General features: G+C 36.7%; 4 protein-coding genes across 4 annotated transcripts; all 4 read left to right on the top strand.

Moving 5' to 3' along the window:
* Positions 1 to 184: 184 nt before the first annotated feature.
* Positions 185 to 3006, top strand: LOC120633448. The gene is made up of 3 exons (XM_039903655.1): positions 185 to 428; positions 1488 to 1720; positions 2856 to 3006. Exons 1-3 carry the CDS (start codon positions 222 to 224, stop codon positions 3004 to 3006), a joined length of 591 nt encoding a protein of 196 aa, XP_039759589.1. The 5' UTR covers positions 185 to 221.
* Positions 3007 to 5541: 2535 nt separating this feature from the next.
* On the top strand, positions 5542 to 9356 carry LOC120633308. Its single transcript, XM_039903497.1, has 3 exons — positions 5542 to 5798; positions 7776 to 8011; positions 8842 to 9356. The coding sequence occupies exons 1-3, from the start codon at positions 5592 to 5594 to the stop codon at positions 9239 to 9241; spliced, it is 843 nt and encodes a 280-aa protein (XP_039759431.1). The 5' UTR covers positions 5542 to 5591; the 3' UTR covers positions 9242 to 9356.
* Positions 9357 to 9933: 577 nt separating this feature from the next.
* Positions 9934 to 12777, top strand: LOC120633447. Its single transcript, XM_039903654.1, has 3 exons — positions 9934 to 10140; positions 11820 to 12064; positions 12390 to 12777. The coding sequence occupies exons 1-3, from the start codon at positions 9934 to 9936 to the stop codon at positions 12775 to 12777; spliced, it is 840 nt and encodes a 279-aa protein (XP_039759588.1).
* Positions 12778 to 14058: 1281 nt separating this feature from the next.
* On the top strand, positions 14059 to 19059 carry LOC120633348 (glycine N-acyltransferase-like protein 3). Its single transcript, XM_039903540.1, has 3 exons — positions 14059 to 14265; positions 16945 to 17189; positions 18651 to 19059. The coding sequence occupies exons 1-3, from the start codon at positions 14059 to 14061 to the stop codon at positions 19033 to 19035; spliced, it is 837 nt and encodes a 278-aa protein (XP_039759474.1). The 3' UTR covers positions 19036 to 19059.
* The last annotated feature ends 1944 nt before the right edge of the window (positions 19060 to 21003 follow it).

Here is a 21003-nt window from a genome sequence, read left to right as displayed (position 1 = left end):
TAATTTTTTAATGAACAGTAACTAGAAAATTTTGCGGCAGAACCCCGTGATCCATTGTGAATCATCCTAACCAGTAGACTGCTGTTTAAATGAGATAATATTACATTCGCTGCCAATTCCCATTTAAAAACACTTCCATAAACTAAACATAGTACGCTGGTTCAGTTTAATCAGTAACGACGCTTTGACCGTAGCAGATACGTGAAAACATAATTTTTATAATGTCTGTCGATCCGTTAATCTTCATGCCCGTGGATAGATGGAGTGAACTTAAGTTAGCGTTTAAATCTGATTGGCCGAGAAGCATATCTGGATACCTTGTGTTGGAAACTCAAGAGTTTATTTTGAAATCTGGTATCGATTATGGCTTCAAAGTGTATTGCCCATATGGAAATGTGAACAACGGAATAGTTGCCCTGAACATAAAGGTAAACAATTTATTGCTAAAATGCTGTGTGGTGACGGCAGATCAGAATACAGTTGTCACCGCCCCTCTTCTTCACGCGAATGTCGTACGAGCCGACTAAGGGAATATAACGGAGAGCAGGCAGCAGCGTCCTCTGTGCTACTACTACTATCTACTGAGATCACCAAACCACCTGCCCAGCGTGGTGATTCTGAGCAAATCCTCCAGTTGGGAGAGGCCTTTACTCCGGCAGACTGTTATAGGCTTTTGATGACGGTTTTGTGCCTTTTTCTTCCAGTGCTTGAAGATAGACCTGTAAAAACAGCTTCTTTAAAGTCTTTATAAGAAATAAAAAGCGTTACTCTAGAATATTGTCCAAACCCTAACTAACTGTTATTATAATGATAAATAATCGTATTTTAGCAATCAACATCAACAGCCTATTACAGTATACTAAAAAGGGTTATTATAATAATTATTACAATGACAGTAAGGACCACACACAACATATATAAACAGCTACCACAACAAGCGTTCCCTATTACGTCCTTATCGTCATCATCATCACATCAGCCATGGATATTCACCCTTAGTTACTCTAGGCTTTACAATATGAGTGCTACTGTTCTTGTTCACAGCTTTTCGTATCCCATCAGATCCCGCTTAGGACGATAGGGCTTTTTGTCTTCAATCGCCATCACTCTTACGACAAGATTGGGATGTCTTCTGAAGAAGAAAGATATGCGGCGAGGGCAATTTGGGAATTGAAAATTTCTGAACTTTCTCTGGTCTGTTCTGGTAGGAAGCTTCGGCCGAGTCTAGTTACCACCCTTCGTGTCGCTAAACGATTAAGCTGTCGATGATCGCGCGAGATTTTGCGTAGAAATTGACTAGGGGTATGGGTTTAACATAACAGGTTGGCCCGTCACTCACCAGCAGGAGATTGCAATCAAGGGCTAACTTGTATTTGAAAAAAAAAACTTGTTGTTATGGTTTTGACATAATTTTACGAGTGACCGCATTGCGCATATTCCTACTTGGAAATTTACTGCCCAGATTATGGCTAAACATTGTTTTCCAGAATGGATATTACGAAGTTATCATACAATGCCCCATAGATGATACCGGAGAACTTGAAGACGCATTGAGAAAAACCAACATAATTGACTGGAGAAGATGTAGGGTCCCTTACGCGCCTCAGCACATACTTGATTGTATAAAAAGGTTATATCTAGAGAAGGAACTTAAAATATACGATATATCGACGACTCGAACATTTATCTTGGGTAACGAAGTACCTCTATACGATGTCAGGTATTTTTTTTTGTTTCTCTTTTTTTAAACTAAATATAACGAATTGGAATAAGCCATTATAATTAATTTGCGGAAGTCCAGTTACACATTCTGTTTGTGAATATGAATGTAATTGATACGTTAATAAAAATGGTCAAGCTAATAAAATATGTTTCAAAACAAGAGTTAGTATTGTAGAATATTTTTTGTTAGCAACATTGACTTTGCTTTTACGTTTATTTCGAAAAAAAACTTATCTTACCTGGGAATTCACAAATTTGTGCATAATATGCGATCTTTAAATAAGTTCAGAAGTTAGATTTTAAAAAGGACATAAGCTCAGATTCGTAATCTGAGACTTTTAAAAGAGGCACATTGTTATGAGGTGGTATTAAATGTCGCATACATTTGTGTAAGAGGCCTAGATAAAGATTTGAAAAATACAGGAAAAATAAGCGTGAGTTGACAAAAATAGAATTTTGTTATGTTTGACTTTATATTGGGTTGTGATGTAATGGTAGTTAAAATATGATAAAACCACTGACGTGATATTACGTCAGATAAAACTCTTTAAAATAAGAATAAAACGAAACCTATATATCTAACATAGGGATATGTTTCAGACTACCGCCCGGACTTTTCTTTAATCGTCTAACTCTGGACTCCGTGAAATTGATTAATAATTATTGGCCTCACAAATACCCTGGTTCAGAGTGGTACTATCAACTACTAACTAAAGCCAACTTGGGCTTTGGGCTCTATAAAGGAAAAGAATTAATAGCGTGGGTCTTTACAAAAGAGATGGGTGCTTTGGGACATTTATTTACAGTGGAAAAACATAGGAGAAAAGGCTATGGTGAATTAGTTCTGAAACTAATATCGAACATGTTTTTGAAAGATAAAAAATACACAGTCGCTTTCTGTGCCGAGGGAAATTCGATTGCTGCTAATTTATATCATAAGGTAGGGTTCAAATCGTTTCATGAACTTTATTGGTGTAATCGTTTTAAAAGTTTTGAAGACTAAAACCTTCGATGTACATTTGGCTCCTTCAAATGTCACAACCACAGGTTCACATTTTGAAAGCAACGAGGTACCTAGAGAACATTAGATAAAGATTAAGTATTTATATAAGATATTTATAGTTCATTCCTAGGACGGTCGGAAGGTCACTTGTGTGTGTTGCAACGTGTGACGATACCCTAGCTGCATCACACATCCAGACCACCTCGTCAATTGTGGTCGCGGCTGCTATCAGTGCCGAGCAGGCCAAGAGGCGTAAATATAAAACCTGTATAGAAGTATAATTTTTGTGCCTTTTGGAGAGACTTTGGGACCGTGGAGACCGGAGGCTCGAGGTCTTTTCAAGGATTTATCAAAAAGGGTTAACGAGTCTATCGGTGATCCTTGAGCGGGCCAAAGAATTAGTTCGGTTATCCGAAGGGGCAATGCTTCCATTATCTTAGGAACTGTGTGTATGTATTATAAAATATAAAAGATTTTAAATGTTAAAACTAAAATTGTTCGGTTCTCCTAAATAATATGTTTTTTAACATTTGAAAACTTTAAGTATAAATCCAAAATGAATAAATGACGATGCAGAAATTAGCAATTTTTATTTTATCTGCTATATCTTAATTTGCTTTTATCTTATCTGCAATAACTTAATTATCACAAAATATTATGTAGGTATCTAAATGTTTTTTTTTATTTCACTACACGGTAGTACTTGTCTGCAATATTCTCTTGTGGTAATTGATGATGGTCAAAGATGACCATCATCTCTGAATCGGTTTTTCGACTACTTTGTACTGAAACGCTTAATCACATTGTGGCATGTCTTTGTTGGTAAAGTGGCCAAGCGAATTCGGAACCAGACCATGCAAATATTTATTTGAAACAAAGTAGGCTTACGTTTTAGTAAATTTAGGTATAGTAAGTTCGATACCCGCCACGCGCCTCAAACTTTTCGGAGTCGCGTGTGTTTTTAATTTAAGTAACCAAAATATCACTTGCACGGTGAGGAAAAACATAGTGTAAAAACCTGGATGCCTGAGAGTTTCCATAATGTTCCAAAAAACTTGTGAAGACTAACAATCTGAATTTGGCCAGCGTGGTGGACTAAGGCCTAACCCGGAACCTTTGCCCCGTAGTGGGCCTGTAACGGGTTAATTATGATGATGGTATCTAGCATGGAGCGTGTATGCCTAGCATTGACTTCGTTCGCCCAGTTGCATCTATATCTGCTGTAATCTTTAAATACATGAAACATAACACACAAGTTGGAAGTTATTCCATACCTTATCGATTCTTATCAGAAAAGTGGATGAAAATCATTTTATGAGAGTGGATTAGATATCGATCATATAAGCATGACACCACTTATTTCGTGGCGAACTCTTGGAGTCTTGGTGAGATTGCCTAGCAACAATATACAGAGAGAGATTGATAATCAGTAAATGCTGCCAAAGTGGCAACCGTATACAGTTTTATAGGCAGCAATGGTTTCCCGTAGAAATGTTGACTACTAGATCATTACGCGACTTTAAATGGACTTTCCACTTTCTGTTGCAGCATCTGCAAACATTTTATTTTCAATACACCAAATCGAGCAAATAACTAAACTTCTAAAATAGTTAGTTTCATTTGGAACGTTTCTTTTATATGTGTGTGTACACTTAAAAAAATATTTACAAAAGTCTTAGAATCTGAATGTCTAAAGCTGAATTATTTTTTTATATTAAACTGCCCTGCGGCTTCGCCCGCCTCAATTTCGGGACGCAGCGTTCTGCTACTTAGTCTACACCTAACTCAATAAATTAGATACCAAACGTAAAGTTGTTCGTACTGGAAGTGCCAAATATACAAACCTATGCAATACTATCAGTATTTATTCCTACTAATCCTACTAATATTGTAAATGTGAAAGTGTGGATGTTTGTTACTCAATCACGCAAAACGGTTGAACGGATTTAAATGAAATTTAGCATGCATGTAGCCTTTGACATAGAAAAGAAGATAAGCTAACTTTAATAATGAAAATTGAAAATTGTTCACGAGCGAAGCTTTAGACCTATTTCTGTATTCCAAAAAGTTGCAGGCAGAAGCTAGTATTGTATATATTAAGTAATTATAGTATTTCAACATATTTAAACACACAACTGAGGCGTGTGTGATCCAGTTCTTTGAAACATTCAATCACGTAAACATTGCCAATCGCAAATGCCCGTCCCGAGGAGCTCCCTTTTTGGCTTATTTAAAATATTTGATTTCCCTATACCAAATGACTGCAATAATAATGTGTAGCTTAACAGCAGCACAACATATAAGTCGATATCGCTGGGTTAGACGCGTTGGCCCTAGTCAGTAAATCGATGAATGCCCGTCTTTGGAAGTTTGAAAGATAATTTTATATCCCTAGTCCTAGGCCCTATCACTTACAAGGAATAGTAATCGTTAAAAGAAGAATCGAAATGGCACTGTTAGTTGATTCGGATGCTAAAGATTAGCCAAGAAAATTAAAAAAAAAAATATTTAGTACCAGCACTGAAGTCCTTTAAAATGTGCCAACATGTCAAGCCTTAAGCGAGGGGTATAACGCTGTCCTCTATCTCCAATCATATTCATCAGATATGCACGAAACATGCCAAACTAACCTCTAGTTCAGTACAAAAATCAGCATCACAGTTGTGTCAGTAAACTAGTAGTCATATATAAACAAAAAGAGAAATACGAGATAGCAGAGAGACTGCAGATAAAATCATTCATACGCTGCGTACTCGCACAAAACTCAACACAAAAACATTTTCATACAAAAGATAAACAGTGCGCTGGTTCAGTTCAATCAGTACCGACGTATTGACCGTAGACGAATAAAAACATAATTAATACAATGTCTGTCGATCCGTTAGTCTACATGCCAGTCAATAGATGGAGTGAAATTAAGTTAGCATTCAAATCTGATTGGCCGAGAAGCATATCTGGATACCTTGTGTTGGAAACTCAAGAACTTATTTCGAAATCTGGTATCGATTACGGCTTCAAAGTGTATTGCCCTTTTGGGAATGTGAACAACGGAATTGTTGCTCTTAACATAAAGGTAAGTTGTTTTTTACCGGACGACTTGTGCAACATGAAATTAGGGCCTGATTATCACGAGAGGATAAAGACAAAATAAATTTCGTGCCCAGATTTGTAATTCACGCTTGACCATTATCACAACAATGCAGTGTTTACATCCTCTTTGATCACAGTATCTGATACTATATATCTATATAAATATCTATACTACGATTGGGAATATTTTAAAACCGTTTTTCTATTATATATCAATAAATATACTAATATTATAAATGCAAGTGTATCTAGTTGTTTATTTGTTTCTTACCTATATTTAGTAATAATCTTGACGACTTAGGGCACACATATATTTTGCATCCTGGAGACAGATAGGTAAATACAGATGAAGTCGCTGAAAACAATTTGTATTCAAATAAATTGCACTAGGAGAACTTACTAAGCAGGTCAAATTAATATCAGATTCTTACTCATGCGATGAAAGAACTATTATGCATTGACCTCTTTAAAAGGGAGGAAGTAATCTAACTAATTTATATTTGTTTTCAATTTCACTGCAAATAAATTTATATGATTTTTTGTAAAGTTGAAGAAGTCTTTTTTTACTTGATGTTATTTTAATTTGATAAAAAAACTAGGTTGAGAACCTTTCCAAATATTTTTTGGTACTATATTATGTTATCTTTGTCTGATAATGTTTCTTTCAAAAAGGATACAAAGGGAAATCGAAAGTCTTTAGACATATACCGTCTCATCATCATTAACAGTCCTTGCTGCCCACTACAAAACAAGAGTCTTCTCCTAGAATGAAGATGGGCTTGGCCGTAGTCCACCAAGCCACCACCAAGTGGCCATGTGCGGATTGCTGGACTTCACACGCCTTCAAGAACATTATGGACTCTCAGCCATGCAGGTTTCCTCACGATGTTTTCCTTCACCGTTAAAGCAAGTGATATTTAACTGCTTGTTGTAAAGTTACTGTCTATTTGATCACATCCATATTTTGTGAAGATCTGACAAATATCTTTAGAGACAGCAATCAGGGCATCAGAATACTTTAACCCATTAGTTACTAGCATAGTATGTCATAGTCTGTTGTTTCCTTTTAAAATCCTATTATTTGTTACCCGATGTTTAACTTGATGTCTAAAACAGTTACAGTATCAGGTCCTATTGTTTATGTGATTATAAAACAGTTACGCTATCATGTTTTTGATTTACGTGTATCATACAACTGTTTTATGACTAATACGTTATTAAATCGTTCATTTTCCTGTTGCTACGTAACAACAGCTGGTGGGAATTCCGGTCAATGCTTACTAATGAGACGTCACCTTGAGTTTGGCGTGGCCTTGTTGAGACGACGATATTCTCCCACGTTGCTAACTGGATGTGTCCTCCAAAGAGGACCATCTTGACTTTGAGTCGTTGGTCAGGAAGTACGCTTAATCAACGTTATCTAAGAGCCTGAGTTTGTGTCCTAAAACCCTGTTAATCCCAACTTTGTGCAACGTGGTGAGTTTAAACTCTATATACCTCTCGACGAAAATGATTCTATAATCAAGTCTCATAATATAAGGGGTAGTGATTTATCATGGCGCAAGTTCTTTACAAGAATTCAGTTTATACATAACTACTTGAGGAGATGGATACAACAACCACCATGAATGAAAACTTCCGAGATGGCACTACGAGTTGAACTTAGCAATATTTACTTCAGTCATCATTGCTACTAATATTCAGAGTGGTGTTAAGGAGCATAGACCCACCACAATTCCCCAACGCGGGTTGCTTGGCTTTAACGATTATCACAATGTTAGATTTAATAACTGGGGCCGACGGCTCACCTGTTAATCGAGGCACAGAGGTTGGCATCACAAATTTTATGATTCCTGGTACTGATTGTACTGGTTTTTTAAAAGTGAAAGTCTTAATTCGAAAAAAATTGCAGGCTCTCATGATCTGCAGCTATAAATAATACTATAACTTTACATTTCAGAATGGATATTATGAAGTAATCATTCAATGTTCCAAAGATGATACCAGTGAACTTGAAGACGCATTGAGAAAGACGAACATAATTGACTGGAGAAGATGTAATCAGGTGCCATATGCACCCCTGCACATAGTGGATTGTGTGGAAAGGTTATATAAAGCGAAAAATCTTAAAATAGATCATATATCGACGACGGTAACTTATATATTGGATAACAAAGAAACTCCGTATGACGTCAGGTAAAACTAAATATTGAGTAGAGCAAAAAAGCATAAGCTATAATCTAGTTTAGATTTTGATCTTTGATATCTTACGTCCAAAGATAATAATGAATCTAATCCTATATCTTCAGATGGCAGATTGAATTGAATAGTGCTTTGTTATCCAAAGTGAAGAATAGGAAAAGAATATCACTTATTAGTTGAGTCTACGAATATATTGAATTAGATTGAATATTGACTTCAGTAGAGGGCGTTTTTAAAAGGATATGTGCAGATTTGAGTATCATACATCAAATAAAATAAACAACACATATGTGTCTGATTTTCACGAATTCTTTGCAAATTCTAGTGGCATCGGATAATTATATCGTTTGCAAATTTTCAAATAATTTGGACGTGTGGAATGTATATAAATTAGATTGTAAAAATTCCATTACGCCACATACCTATATACTACGACTAGCTGACCCACGCAACTTCGTCTGCATCAAATCGGTTATTATCCGTTTTAATATCTTAAAAAAAACAAGAATATAAAATAAAAAAGTAGCCTATATTTTGACCCGTAATATCAGCTACCACTATAACAAATTTTATTTAAAATCCGTTCAGTAGTTTTCACGGGAGCCTGGCCAGACAGACAGACAGACAACAATTAAATTAAAATCTGTTTTGGACTCAGTATCGATTATAAAGCACCCCCCGGTCAAAATATAATAAATGTACAGAAATCTTCAAGTTACAGTTTTATTATACTCGTAAGTATAGATAAGGCGTAAAGCTCAGTAAGGCGTGTTTAATTTTAAAATGTGTATGGAAATGAACAATGAGATTAAAACTCGTTTCAGTTTACCCCCTGGATTTACCTTTGACCTGCTAACTCTGGACTCCGTAAAATTAGTCAATGATAATTGGCCACACAAATATCCTGGTTCAGAATGGTACTACGAAATGCTAACCAAAGCAAAGTTAGGTTACGGACTCTACAACGGAGAAGAATTAATAGCATGGGTCTACATTAAAGAGATGGGTGCCTTAGGACACTTATACACGCTCGACAAACATAGAAGAAAAGGCTACGGCGAATTAGTTCTAAAGTTAATATCGAATATGTTTTTGCAAGATAAAAAATACACAGTAGCTTTCTGTTCCGAGGGAAATTCAAGTGCTGCAAATTTGTATACCAAACTAGGGTTTAAATTGTTTCATGAACTTCATTGGTGTAATCGTTACGTAGATGTATTATAAGAATCTCCTCTCCTCCCTTTTTAATTTCCAGCCATTCTCTCATCTCTCTTATTCAGCTTTGAAAAAGGGGTAACATAAACAATTTTGTGTCATTCAGAATTATTCACATATGGAAGTTATCAATAAAATTAATCTATTATTATTCTCAATCTAATAATTGATTTCCATTTTTTAATCTTTCTAATAATAAGATGTAAAAACAAAAAATACCTCTAAATTATTGTTCATTTGAAACCATTTAAATATTTTTTTTTTACAAAAGCAGTTTTTTCGCATCAAACCAAAAGAAGTAAGTCAGTTGATTCGTTTAAAATCTGTTATCAAGCACTTGTTTGCGCTACTAAAATAACAGATAAAAACTAATCTTAAAAGACCCATCGTGTATTTTTCAGAGATGCAAATAATAATTTCAACATTGCTATTTGCTGCGTAATCAAAAGGCAAACAAATAAAAACATTTTCGCAATTAAGGATTTTTATTTGTGAAATAGACAACAGATAGTATATTTGAAAAATAAAGATAATTTAAAAACTTTAGTATATAAGTATTTATTGTTTTATATGCATTTTCTTATCTGAAATCTTGATATATACCTGTGAGCTTACAACTGCACGCAAATGTTAAAAAACAGTATGCAATCATTTCAATCGACAAAAACGTTGTAGTCAGACGTAAAATATAATTCTCGACAATGTCTGTTGAGCCGTTAGTCTTCATGCCTGTGGATAGTTGGGTTGAACTGAAGTCAGTGTTGAAATCGGATTGGCCAAGAAGCATTCTGGGTGTGCTAGTATTAGAAAATCAAGAGTCACTTTTGAAATCAGGTGTCGTTTACGACTTTAAAGTGTATTGCCCTTTTGGGGATGTCAATAATGGAATGGTTGCACTTAATATTAAGGTAAGCTGTAGCCTTACAGATCTCCTTGAAATGCTTGACAGACTACAGATCGCTTGCAATAGTGTCATCTATGGCCTTCGAAAGTTCGATCACATATCGAAATTCTGCATAGAGCTCATGTGGTTGCCCTTCCTCAGTAAGTTGGCTTGGAGACGAGGATACCTTGTTCCTTTTATTATATTGCCTATCAAACATCACCTCAGTTGATGGATCGGTTTGCAGTTATTGATACGGGTAGCTGGATCTTCCTTCACTCCTGCATCGAAAGAAACCTTGAGATATCATGTACATCAGGTCTGGATATGACCTCGATAGTTACGGTAGCAAGTTGGTATCACTTTATCTATAAGCTGAATCGGTTTTTGATATTTTTTACTGGAATATATCTCCTGAGCTAAATTCTGGGAATGAGCTTCAGCTAAAAAGGGATTACTATAGATACAAGAATCATCCTATAATGGTATGATAATCTTCGTAACACCTAAAGAACACCACCCATTCAATGGTGTTGTTTTGATATAACCATACAGGAATCTGAGGTGGCAATCGTTTTTGTTTTTAAAATTGGTTTCTTTTTTCAGCATATTAGTGGGTATGAATGTATCCATGGTGTTGTACCTACACGTGACGTTATCAACCAATGATATCTATAAATCTACTTGCATATCGAAATTATACTAGTCAGATATCATTAAGATAGTTATAAACCAGCAAAAGATATCGATAAACAGCAGGTTAAAATATAAAAACCAGCTAATTGAGCTCTTAAGAAATAACCAAGCACATACGACACAATCTTCGGAAACAATCATTGAGTTCTAGTATGTAACCAGTGGGCAGGTCTCTGTCTCTTTGTTTTTGTCTTGCAAGTGTGACGCCTATAATACTCGTCTCCAAGGTACTAAACTAACCTAAACTAATTATTAAAAACACTATGTTAACAGTTCCAGAGACACTTGTGGTACAAAATTAAAACTGTTATTTGTATAACATTTAGTCAAGGGTTTTAATAATAGAGGTCAGTGAATACGGTTGTCAAAGCAAAGGGTAGGTACATTATATTTCATCATATCAACCCAATACCGGCCCACTACAGGGCTGGTTCTCCTCTGACAATGAGAAGGGGTTAACCACGCTGGCCCAGTGCGGATTGGTATATATTATATTTATTCGATTTTAATTAGCATTAAGAAACAAAGGCGGCCTTATTGTTGTAAAGTATTTATTAAAGGCATCTTCTCAAGCGCTGATAGCCTGGTGGGTACGACCTCACTTTCGTGGGTCGAGATCGAATCCCAGCACACACCTCTAACTTTTCTAAGTTGTGTGAGTTCTAAGTGGTTAAAATATCTCTTGCTTGAACAGTGAAGGAAAACATCGTGAGGAAACCTGCATGCCTGAGAGTTCTCGATAATGTTATTGTGTTGTTTAAAAGTGTTTGGAGTTCCCCGCCAGCACGGTGGACTCATTGCGGGAAGAGACCTGTACCGTGTAGTGGGCCAGTAATGGGTTGATATGACAATCTCCTTTTTTTTTCCTTTATTTGGTTAACCAACAGCTTTACAAGAAGCCGCATGCCTTTAGGTAAAATAGGATATAATTATAACCCCAGCAGAGAGATAAGACGACGAGGACCTACTGCCTGCATCCTTAATAACTTAATAACTATTGATCCTCAGGATACATATTACGATGTTATCATCCAATGTCCCAAAGATGATACCCGAGTATTGGAAGAAGCCCTGAAATCCACTAATATCGTTGACTGGAAGAAATGTGAACAGATACCGGCCCTACCCAATCATATACTGGATTGTGTGAGACGGTTATATTCAGCGAAGAATCTCAAAATAGACCCAATAGAGAACATATCAAGGGCGGATACGTTTGTTTTAGATAAAGGAACACTTCCTTTCGATGTTAGGTAAAGTTGATAACGTTGATTTTCACGACCCTTCTCCCCTTGTACCTGCCCTTGATATATTTGGTTGTACTTATGGGTACACTTTTTAAGAAAACAACTGTAAGACACTATATAAGCGTTGTATTTACCCACCAGAATACTGAAACAACGTGGTGGGTCTAAGCTCTATCCTACGAAAGAGAAATATTTTATTGGTCTATTTATACCGATTACACCTACTGGTAGGACTACGGTATACCACTGTAAACCCGTAGTCCTTCTAATTAGTTGGAAACTTGATTAAATAGTTATCAACCAATTAGATTAATTTAATAATATTTTTCAGATTACCTCTCGGACATTCCTTCGATTTGTTGTCCCTGGATTCCAAACCATTGATCAACGAAACTTGGCCTCACAAATACCCTGGCTCCGAATTGTACTACGAGCTTTTAATCAAAGCCAAGTTAGGCTATGGTCTCTACAATGGAAAAGAGCTAATAGCGTGGGTCTTTCTCAGGGAATTAGGCTGTCTAGGACACCTATACACACTGGAAAAGCATAGAAGAAAAGGCTACGGAGTATTAGTTCTGAAACTAATATCAAATATACTTTTAAAAGATAAAAAATATACGGTGGCGTACTGTGCAACTGTTAATAAGAATGCTGCCAATTTATACAGGAAACTAGGCTTTCAAAATCTTCTGGAAATAGATTGGTGTCATTTTTTTTGATTAAATCTATACGATTGGTGGATAACTGGTATTCCAATCCTCATATAAAAGGTCTTATAACTATCAAATAAATATTAAGTAATCGAACTACATAAATATTTATTAACTGATCGAATAGGTTTAGGGTAAATCATCGCTACCCTTGGGGAAAACTTTAAAAATATTCTTCATCAACTTATGTTTTTTATAGCATCCTCGTTTATTTTCAGTTGTTGTTTTCACATAAAAAATTGCGTCTATCTTTCATCTTACTTATGATTTTCAGGCTATCTCTACAAAGAAAACATAGTACGTATTCACCAATACACCTACTACTTTCTCTCAAAATAAGCTCGAATAGAGAGTGTAACAGAGTGCAATTTCTTGTCGTTATTCTAAATTTGTATAACTCGCACTGGAGATTTTCTACATTTTATATCATCAGCATACCCTGTGCATGCCACTGTTCAAAAGCATATGGAAAATTACTATGTTTTAGTCTGAAAGATTATATTCTTATTAAAGAGGAATGATAGAGTTCTGTTAAAAATATTTTTGTGAACCACCACAAAAGCGGTAAAAGAACAGTCACAAACTGAACTTAAATGCGTTTCATTCTTCGGAGATACAAAGTAGCTATTGTTATTCTACAGCCCAAAAACTATCCTCACGCAAAAAATGATGTCAACGCATTGCTTTGTTGCTGCGTGATCGAATTAAAAACCAACAAACACACTACTTATTTTAAACCTACTTCACAAAACCCTTGAACGCAATCTAACCTGCTGGTAACTGATGATGCAGGCTAAACTATTAGGGGTACGGCATTTATATTAAAAACAAACACATAAACGGTTTCTACGCGACATCGTACCGGAACGCTAAATAGCTTAGCGGCATTTCTTTGTTGTTAAGGCGTGCATCGTGCATATGCAGATGATATAAAATGAAGAAACCAGTACGAGTTATAAAATCCCAAGGTTAGGCTTTTTATAACTCTTACAATGCTTATCCTTAAGTTTTTAATAACTAGTACTGGAGTTTTTTTTATTTGATGTAATCTGCCCGCTTAGAGCAAACCCATTGCATACCTTATATGCACGCCACTAGACTATGTAGATAGGTCCATTTAATAAAGATAATTACGTTATCAGAAACTTAAATAAGCATTGTTTTTTTAGCATCTGCTTATCTGAAGTCTTAATATGGTATGTATATACCTAGGCGCAAATATTAAACAGCACGCAATCATTTCAATCGACAACGACGCTTTAGGCGGACGTAAAAATATACTTCTTTACAATGTCGGATGAGCCTTTAGTCTTCACGCCTGTGGATAGATGGAGTGAACTAAAGTCAGTGTTCAAATCGGATTGGCCAAGAAGCATTCTTGGTGTTCTTTTATTAGAAAATCAAGAGTCTCTTTTGAAATCTGGTGTGGATTACGGCTTCAAAGTGTATTGCCCATTTGGTGATGTAAATAATGGTATGGTTGCACTAAATATTAAGGTAAGAAATATTCATAAGCTATATAGACTACAACCCTTGCAAATTTTTTTTTTATTCCACTGCATGTTAGCCCTTGACTGCAATAATACGTGCTGGTAAATGATGACGCGGTCTAAGATGGTAACGGGCTAACCTGTTAGGGGTATGCCAGTTTAATATAACTACTAATACCCCTAACATACCCCTAACCTCAATTTTCAGAAATGCCCTGTCGAGGATCGAATCCGGGACCTCCCACTTGAATCCACAGCGCTTACCGCTGCGCCAAGGAGGTAAAAAAATACATCCATAACCTGCGTTACTACGACCATCATAGATCCGCACAGAGCTTATGTGGTAGCTAAGAAGTTAGAGTAGATACAGATCTCCCAGTCTGTCAGTCCTGTTTGTCTTAACATTTGTTTCTTGTTAAGAGACGTTCTCCTGATGCTGCGGTGTCGGAGTGAAACGTGCGTGGAGAGTACATTGCCGAAGATCTGTGTGGTGAGGAGTATAAAGATTGAAGGAATTATAAATGAAACTGTGTTGATTTTACTACTCAAGTACACCTCCCTGACGCACGATGATCGCTGTGGTCTCATAAATGGGAGGTCCCGGGTTCGATCCCTGGCGGAGGCAATTTGGAAAATTATAATTTCTGAATTATCTCTGGTATAGTGGCGTGCACTTCATACATGCAAAAAGCACTGCCTACCCAAATTATTTTTATATATACCATCTTCCTGCTTTATCCCTTTACCCTGGTCGAAGACCGTGCACGCCACTGCTCTGGTGGTCTATTGGGAGGCTTCAACCGTGGGTAGTTACCACGTAGTGGCGTGCATAGTGCTTTGTGCACAGATTATATAAAATGAAAAAAAAACTCCAGTGCGAGTTATAAAATACCTCAACTTACGTTTTTGAACTGGTACTTGAGATTTTCTTAATTTTATATCATATGCATACCCTGTTCATACCCTCTATGCACGCCTCTGTTACCACCCAACTGACAAAGGCGTGCTGCCAAGCGACTGAGCTTTCCGGTTTCATGCCCCATAGAAACCATATAGGGATATGGCTTTATAATAACTGACATATCTCTATAAGGCTACCATCTCAGTATGCATCATCGTTACGTTTTAAGTCTAGGGCTAACTTTTAGTAAAAAAAAGGAGTTTCTTGTTGTGTTTTAAGATAAACCCCACCTTATTTGATGAACCGATTTATATCCTCGATTGAGGTAGATGGATATTCTTCATTCCTCAGTTCAGTCGAAGCAAACTTTAGATTCCAGTGAAGATGCTGCCCGATCGCAGCAGATATTAAGAACAATCGTTCTTAAATTGGCTCACGTCTGGATGTGACCTAGATACTTTCAGTCGCAGTTTGGTATAATTCTATATATAACAGTGAAAGGTGAACCGGTTAACGATATTTATAACTTCTATATTATCTCACTAGCTAACCCCGGGTAGTATGCAACAGCTATGATAAAAGTTTACAAAAACGTACTTTTTATTTGGTTTGGAAAATTATGTGTGCTATATATTAATACATGAATAAAACACTTTGTACCCACTTTTCCTGAAAATTACGCGGACGGAGGGGTATGAAATTTCCCACACTTTTAGTTCATATATATATATTTTTTAAAGGCATATATTAATAAAAAAAACACTACACACACAACCATGAATTCTCTTTTTTAATAATTTTTGTTATTATAATTTCAACCAATTCAACCAAACAAACTGACATACTTTTGCATTTTTAATATTAATGTGGTTATTTATAGCCGTCCGTATCAACCGATGATAAAACCGATGGTAATAAATATATAGATATATTTTCTCGTATATCAATATTGTGCTAGTCAGATAATGTGACATTGAGATAGTTGCTACGTGCAGAGCTGATACAACAAGTTTAAAATCGATATCTAAAACCTGGTAACTATGTATCTTTTGAATCTTATACTGAGGACAAAATATTTTTGGGATAACGTAGTCAAAGAAAGGGAATTTTTATTGTTTATTCGCAGGGAGCAGTTAGTTGACATCATCATCATAATATCAACCCATTACTGACCGACTACAAACACGGGTCTCCTCCCACAGTGAGAAGGGGTTAAGGCGTAATCCACCACGCTGGCCCAATGCGGATTGGTGGACTCCACACACCTTTGAGAACATTATGGAGAACTCTCAGGCATGCAGGTTTCCTCACGATGTTTCCCTTTACCGTTGAAGCAAGGGATATTTTAATTTCTTTAAACACACATAACTTTGAAAAGTTAGAGGTGCGTAGTGGGATTCGAACTCGGCCCCCCGGAAGTGAAGTCGCTCCCACCCACTCCCATCCAAAAATACTTTTTTTTTTATATATTAATAATTGGCACACCCAACAAATGGCTAACCTGATGTCAAGTAGCAACTTACGATGCAACGCAACACATCGTAGGGTATGCGAACTACACATCCTGCAATTTGACACCGTATGTCCAACCTGAAGCGTAGCTGTTAAGTCTCATGTGCCTTGAAGTTACGCCGACAACCACGCCCACGCCGGAACACAGCATTGCAACAATCCCTTCTTAGTGGCAGAAATAATCTTGATGGTAATACTTCTACTACTACTTCGCGGCAGAGCTCTGTCACAAAAAGCTTTACTACTATTCATAAAACTACTATTAATCCACAGGATAAATATTACGATGTTATCATCCAATGTCCCAAAGATGATACCCGAGAACTGGAAGAAGCCCTGAAAACCACCAGCATCGTTGACTGGAAGAAATGCGATCAGATACCTGTCCTACCCAAGCATGTTATGGATTGTGTTAAAAGGTTATATTCAGAGAAGAATCTCAAAATAGAACCAATAGTGCATATCACAAGGGCGGATACGTTTGTTTTAGATAAAGAAGCATCTCCTTATGATGTCAGGTAAAGTTAAAACGTTGGTTTTTGATAGCCCTGAACCTAAATATCCGGGTACTGATATATCTCGATGTATCCTTATCCTACAAGTTAACGTAAACTTGTTTTTTTTCGATATATAATATAAAATCGAAATCCATAGCACGGATCAACATTTTGCATGGCATGCAAAAAAACACAAACGTACAAAGTGCCTTATGTTCATCAACCTGACGCATAGGTGTTAAGCCACGCACCTACAACTAAGACCTTCAAACCAGAACACAACAATGCTTGCAACAGCAGAAATTAGCATTGTTGTAGTACTTCCCCGGACGCCTAGCAAGGAAGCTCTAATTTTGAATAATTGACAGATAAGATGGCCGACCTAATGGTAATGTGAAATCGCCTTTAAAAAGAGCAACACTTTGCAGGGCATTCTTGGAACACGGCATACCAAATATCGCTCCGTGTCCGTCAACCTGCATGGCTAGCTAGCATGGACAGGAAATATTTTCTCTTCGGGAAAAGGATGAAAATGTATCTTCTCCCACAGCTTTATCAACTCTCAGAGCACTGGCGCACGAGTGGAAATAATATCCAAACAATATATGTGTAGTAATAAACGGGGAGAAGGCAACCTTGTACAGGCGTATTGTGAGGAGGTTTCTCACTCTGGAGCCCTGACCGCCGGTTGCTTGGGCATTCAAAAGCCCCGCGGATGTTTTTTCTTATAATTTTTTAAGTGTTTTATATTTTCTATGCATTGTTAAGATTTAAAAAAAAATGACAATCAATATAAACTTCTCCTATTTCCTGTTCCCGTGCTTGAAGATGGACATGTTAATTATAGCCCTTGTCAAGGGATATAATCGGGGGATATAATTATTTTTTCTGCTGCCTGCGCTAGCCCTACTGAGGCGTAGGTGTTAAGCCTCATATGAGTGCCTGTAGTTACACCTGCAACCACGCCCTTCAGAGCGGAAAACAACAATGAGCCCGTCGGTAGCACTTCCCCGATCGAACTCTGTCACAAAGAGTTCTACGAGTAGATAGTAGTTTTACTTTTATTTGCGCTCCAAACCACCCTGATGGTAGTGCGATTAGTCTAAACTCTTATGCCGTGTCCAGTAGTTGACATTAAAAAGCTAAAGATAATGATAATATTATGAATACTTTTTACCCATTATAAGAATCTAATGATTGAATTGACGGCCGACTGGCGCAGTGGGCAGCGACCCTGCTTTCTGAGTCCAAGGCCGTGGGTTCGATTCCCACAACTGGAAAATGTTTGTGTGATGAGCATAAGTGTTTTTCAGTGTCTGGGTGTTTATATGTATTTTCTAAGTATTTATTTATATACAATTCCTAAAAATATTCATCAGTCATCTTAGTACCCATAACACAAGCTACGCTTACTTTGGGGCTAGGTGGCGATGTGTGTATTGTCTTAGTATATTTATTTATTTATTTAATGATATCTTCCAGGTTACCCCCCGGACATACATTCGAGTTCTTATCCCTAGATTCCGTGCCATTGGTCAATGAAACTTGGCCTCACAAATACCCTGGATCCGAATGGTACTACGAGTTTCTCATCAAAGCCAAGTTAGGCTTTGGTCTCTACAATGGAAAAGAGTTAATAGCATGGGTCTTTCTCAGAGAAATAGGCTGTCTAGGGCACCTATACACACTGGAAAAGCATAGAAGGAAAGGCTACGGGGAATTAGTTCTGAAACTAATATCAAATAAACTTTTGAAAGATAAAAAATATACGGTCGCTTACTGTGCAGCTTATAATACGAATGGTGCCAACCTGTACAAGAAATTAGGCTTTAAGAATCTCCTAGAAATGGACTGGTGTAATTTTTAATTAAACTTTCAAATGGCTGACTAATTTTGTTTTTTTACTCCACTTCTTATTAACTTTATACCTAATTCCTTCATCCATATATCTATCCATCAACCAAGTGGTTTCGCGTGCGTGTGTCTGTTGTTTTGTGTTGTAATGTTACTACCACAGACGTCTACTACCTTTTGAATAGACTTATCACTAACCACCAGGTGTTAACGACAATCATAACATTTTTTCAAATTATAGTGAACATAGTTAGTTACTACTCTAGCCCTTTCATTTGATACCCATATTTATGGAGTTGTAAAAAAATAATGTAATTCGCATTACGTGGTGACGGCCATCTTGTGTTTAAAATTTGCATAGCGTATAGTAATCTACTAGTCAAGCCCTTTCATTTGGTAGGTACTACTAATGAGGGAGTTGTGAAAAGATGTATGATCTGCCATTTTGTGGCGGCGGCCATTGTCATCAAACATATCTAAGGACACTTCCGAATGCTTCAACTTTCAAACAAAATAACAAAATCAAAATCGGTTCATCCGTTCGGAAGCCACAATGCCACAGACAGACACATACACTCACACACACACAAACACGTCATACTTATAACACTCCGTTGTTTTTGCGTCAGGTGTTAAAAAACCAACCAAGGCGAGATTAACTGCAGTGACAGCGTGTTTAACTTTATCGCAAAATAAATAATTGTAAGGTTATTATCTAATTATGTTTGCCAAACGCCCTGGTTTCGTAAATATCGAGTATTACAAACAAACGTGTAACAATTATTGCCAGTGCACTATTGACACAGGCAGGTTTTTTATGGCATCGTTCACATGACAATCAAAATGGAGGATTTCTAGCGCACGCCGATTACATTCCGAGCCCAGATTATGGAGGTACTTAACAGCTTACCTCATTTCAATTTATAAGACATAAGAGCCATATGTATTGTACCACAGACAAATAACAGGTAATATTTCCTACAGACAATTGAGTATTCAATCCAGTCAATTTCCTACAAGGACGAAAATAGAGTATACACACATATAATGATTAACTGAAATTAAGAAAATAAAGGTTGTATTATTCCGAAATAAAAGTGCCGATCGATGTATCGAAGTTAGAGAATTTATGTGCTTCACAGAATCTAGATAACTATACCCACTTTTAGTTGTATTAAATAAAGCCCTTTTTGTGTTTAATTAAGAACATTATTATTATGAATCTTGAAGTAGGTATATACAATTGTAGATATTTAGATGCTTATAATTTTAAGTATGCACTCCTGAACTTGAATAAAATGTATATGGTAGTTTAACAATAAATGGTCGATATGGTCCTGATTGAATAAAAGCGAGATGTTTTAGGTACTACTAGAGTACGACCGACCGACCGAGTGACTTTTCTATCATGTCTTTTTCTACTTTGTTGTCGGGGAACATGAAATACATTTGAATTTAGAAGTCGATATGGCGGTAATACGCTAGTGACTTAGTTCAGCTTTCATATACATAAATAAATATACTACGACAGTACACACACCGGCATCTAGTCCCAAAGTAAGCGTAGCTTGTGTTATGGGTACTGAGATAGCTGATGAATATTTTTATGAATAGTATACATAAATACTTATAATATACATATAAACACCCAGACACTGAAAGAACATTCATGTTCATCACACAAACATTTTCCAGTTGTGGGAATCGAACCCACGGCCTTGGACTCAGAAAGCAGGGTCGCTGCCCACTGCGCCAATCGGCCGTCGTCGTCGTCCATTCGTCGTCCGTCGATAGTACGAAGAACACAGAGCAAAAACAATTGAGTAAACCCAGAGGGATCATTCATAATCATCGTCAACATGATCAACCTATTGTCAGCATACTAGATTACACTGTGGTTTAGGCCACATTCCACTACGCGGTTAAAGTGCGGATTGATACGCTTCGAACACCCTTAAGAAAATTATGGAGAATTCCCAAG

Source organism: Pararge aegeria, chromosome 21, assembly GCF_905163445.1.
Source record: "Pararge aegeria chromosome 21, ilParAegt1.1, whole genome shotgun sequence".
NCBI lineage: Eukaryota > Metazoa > Arthropoda > Insecta > Lepidoptera > Nymphalidae > Pararge > Pararge aegeria.
The sequence above is the reverse complement of the archived record's forward strand: the minus strand, read 5'-3'. Positions and strand labels throughout refer to the sequence as shown.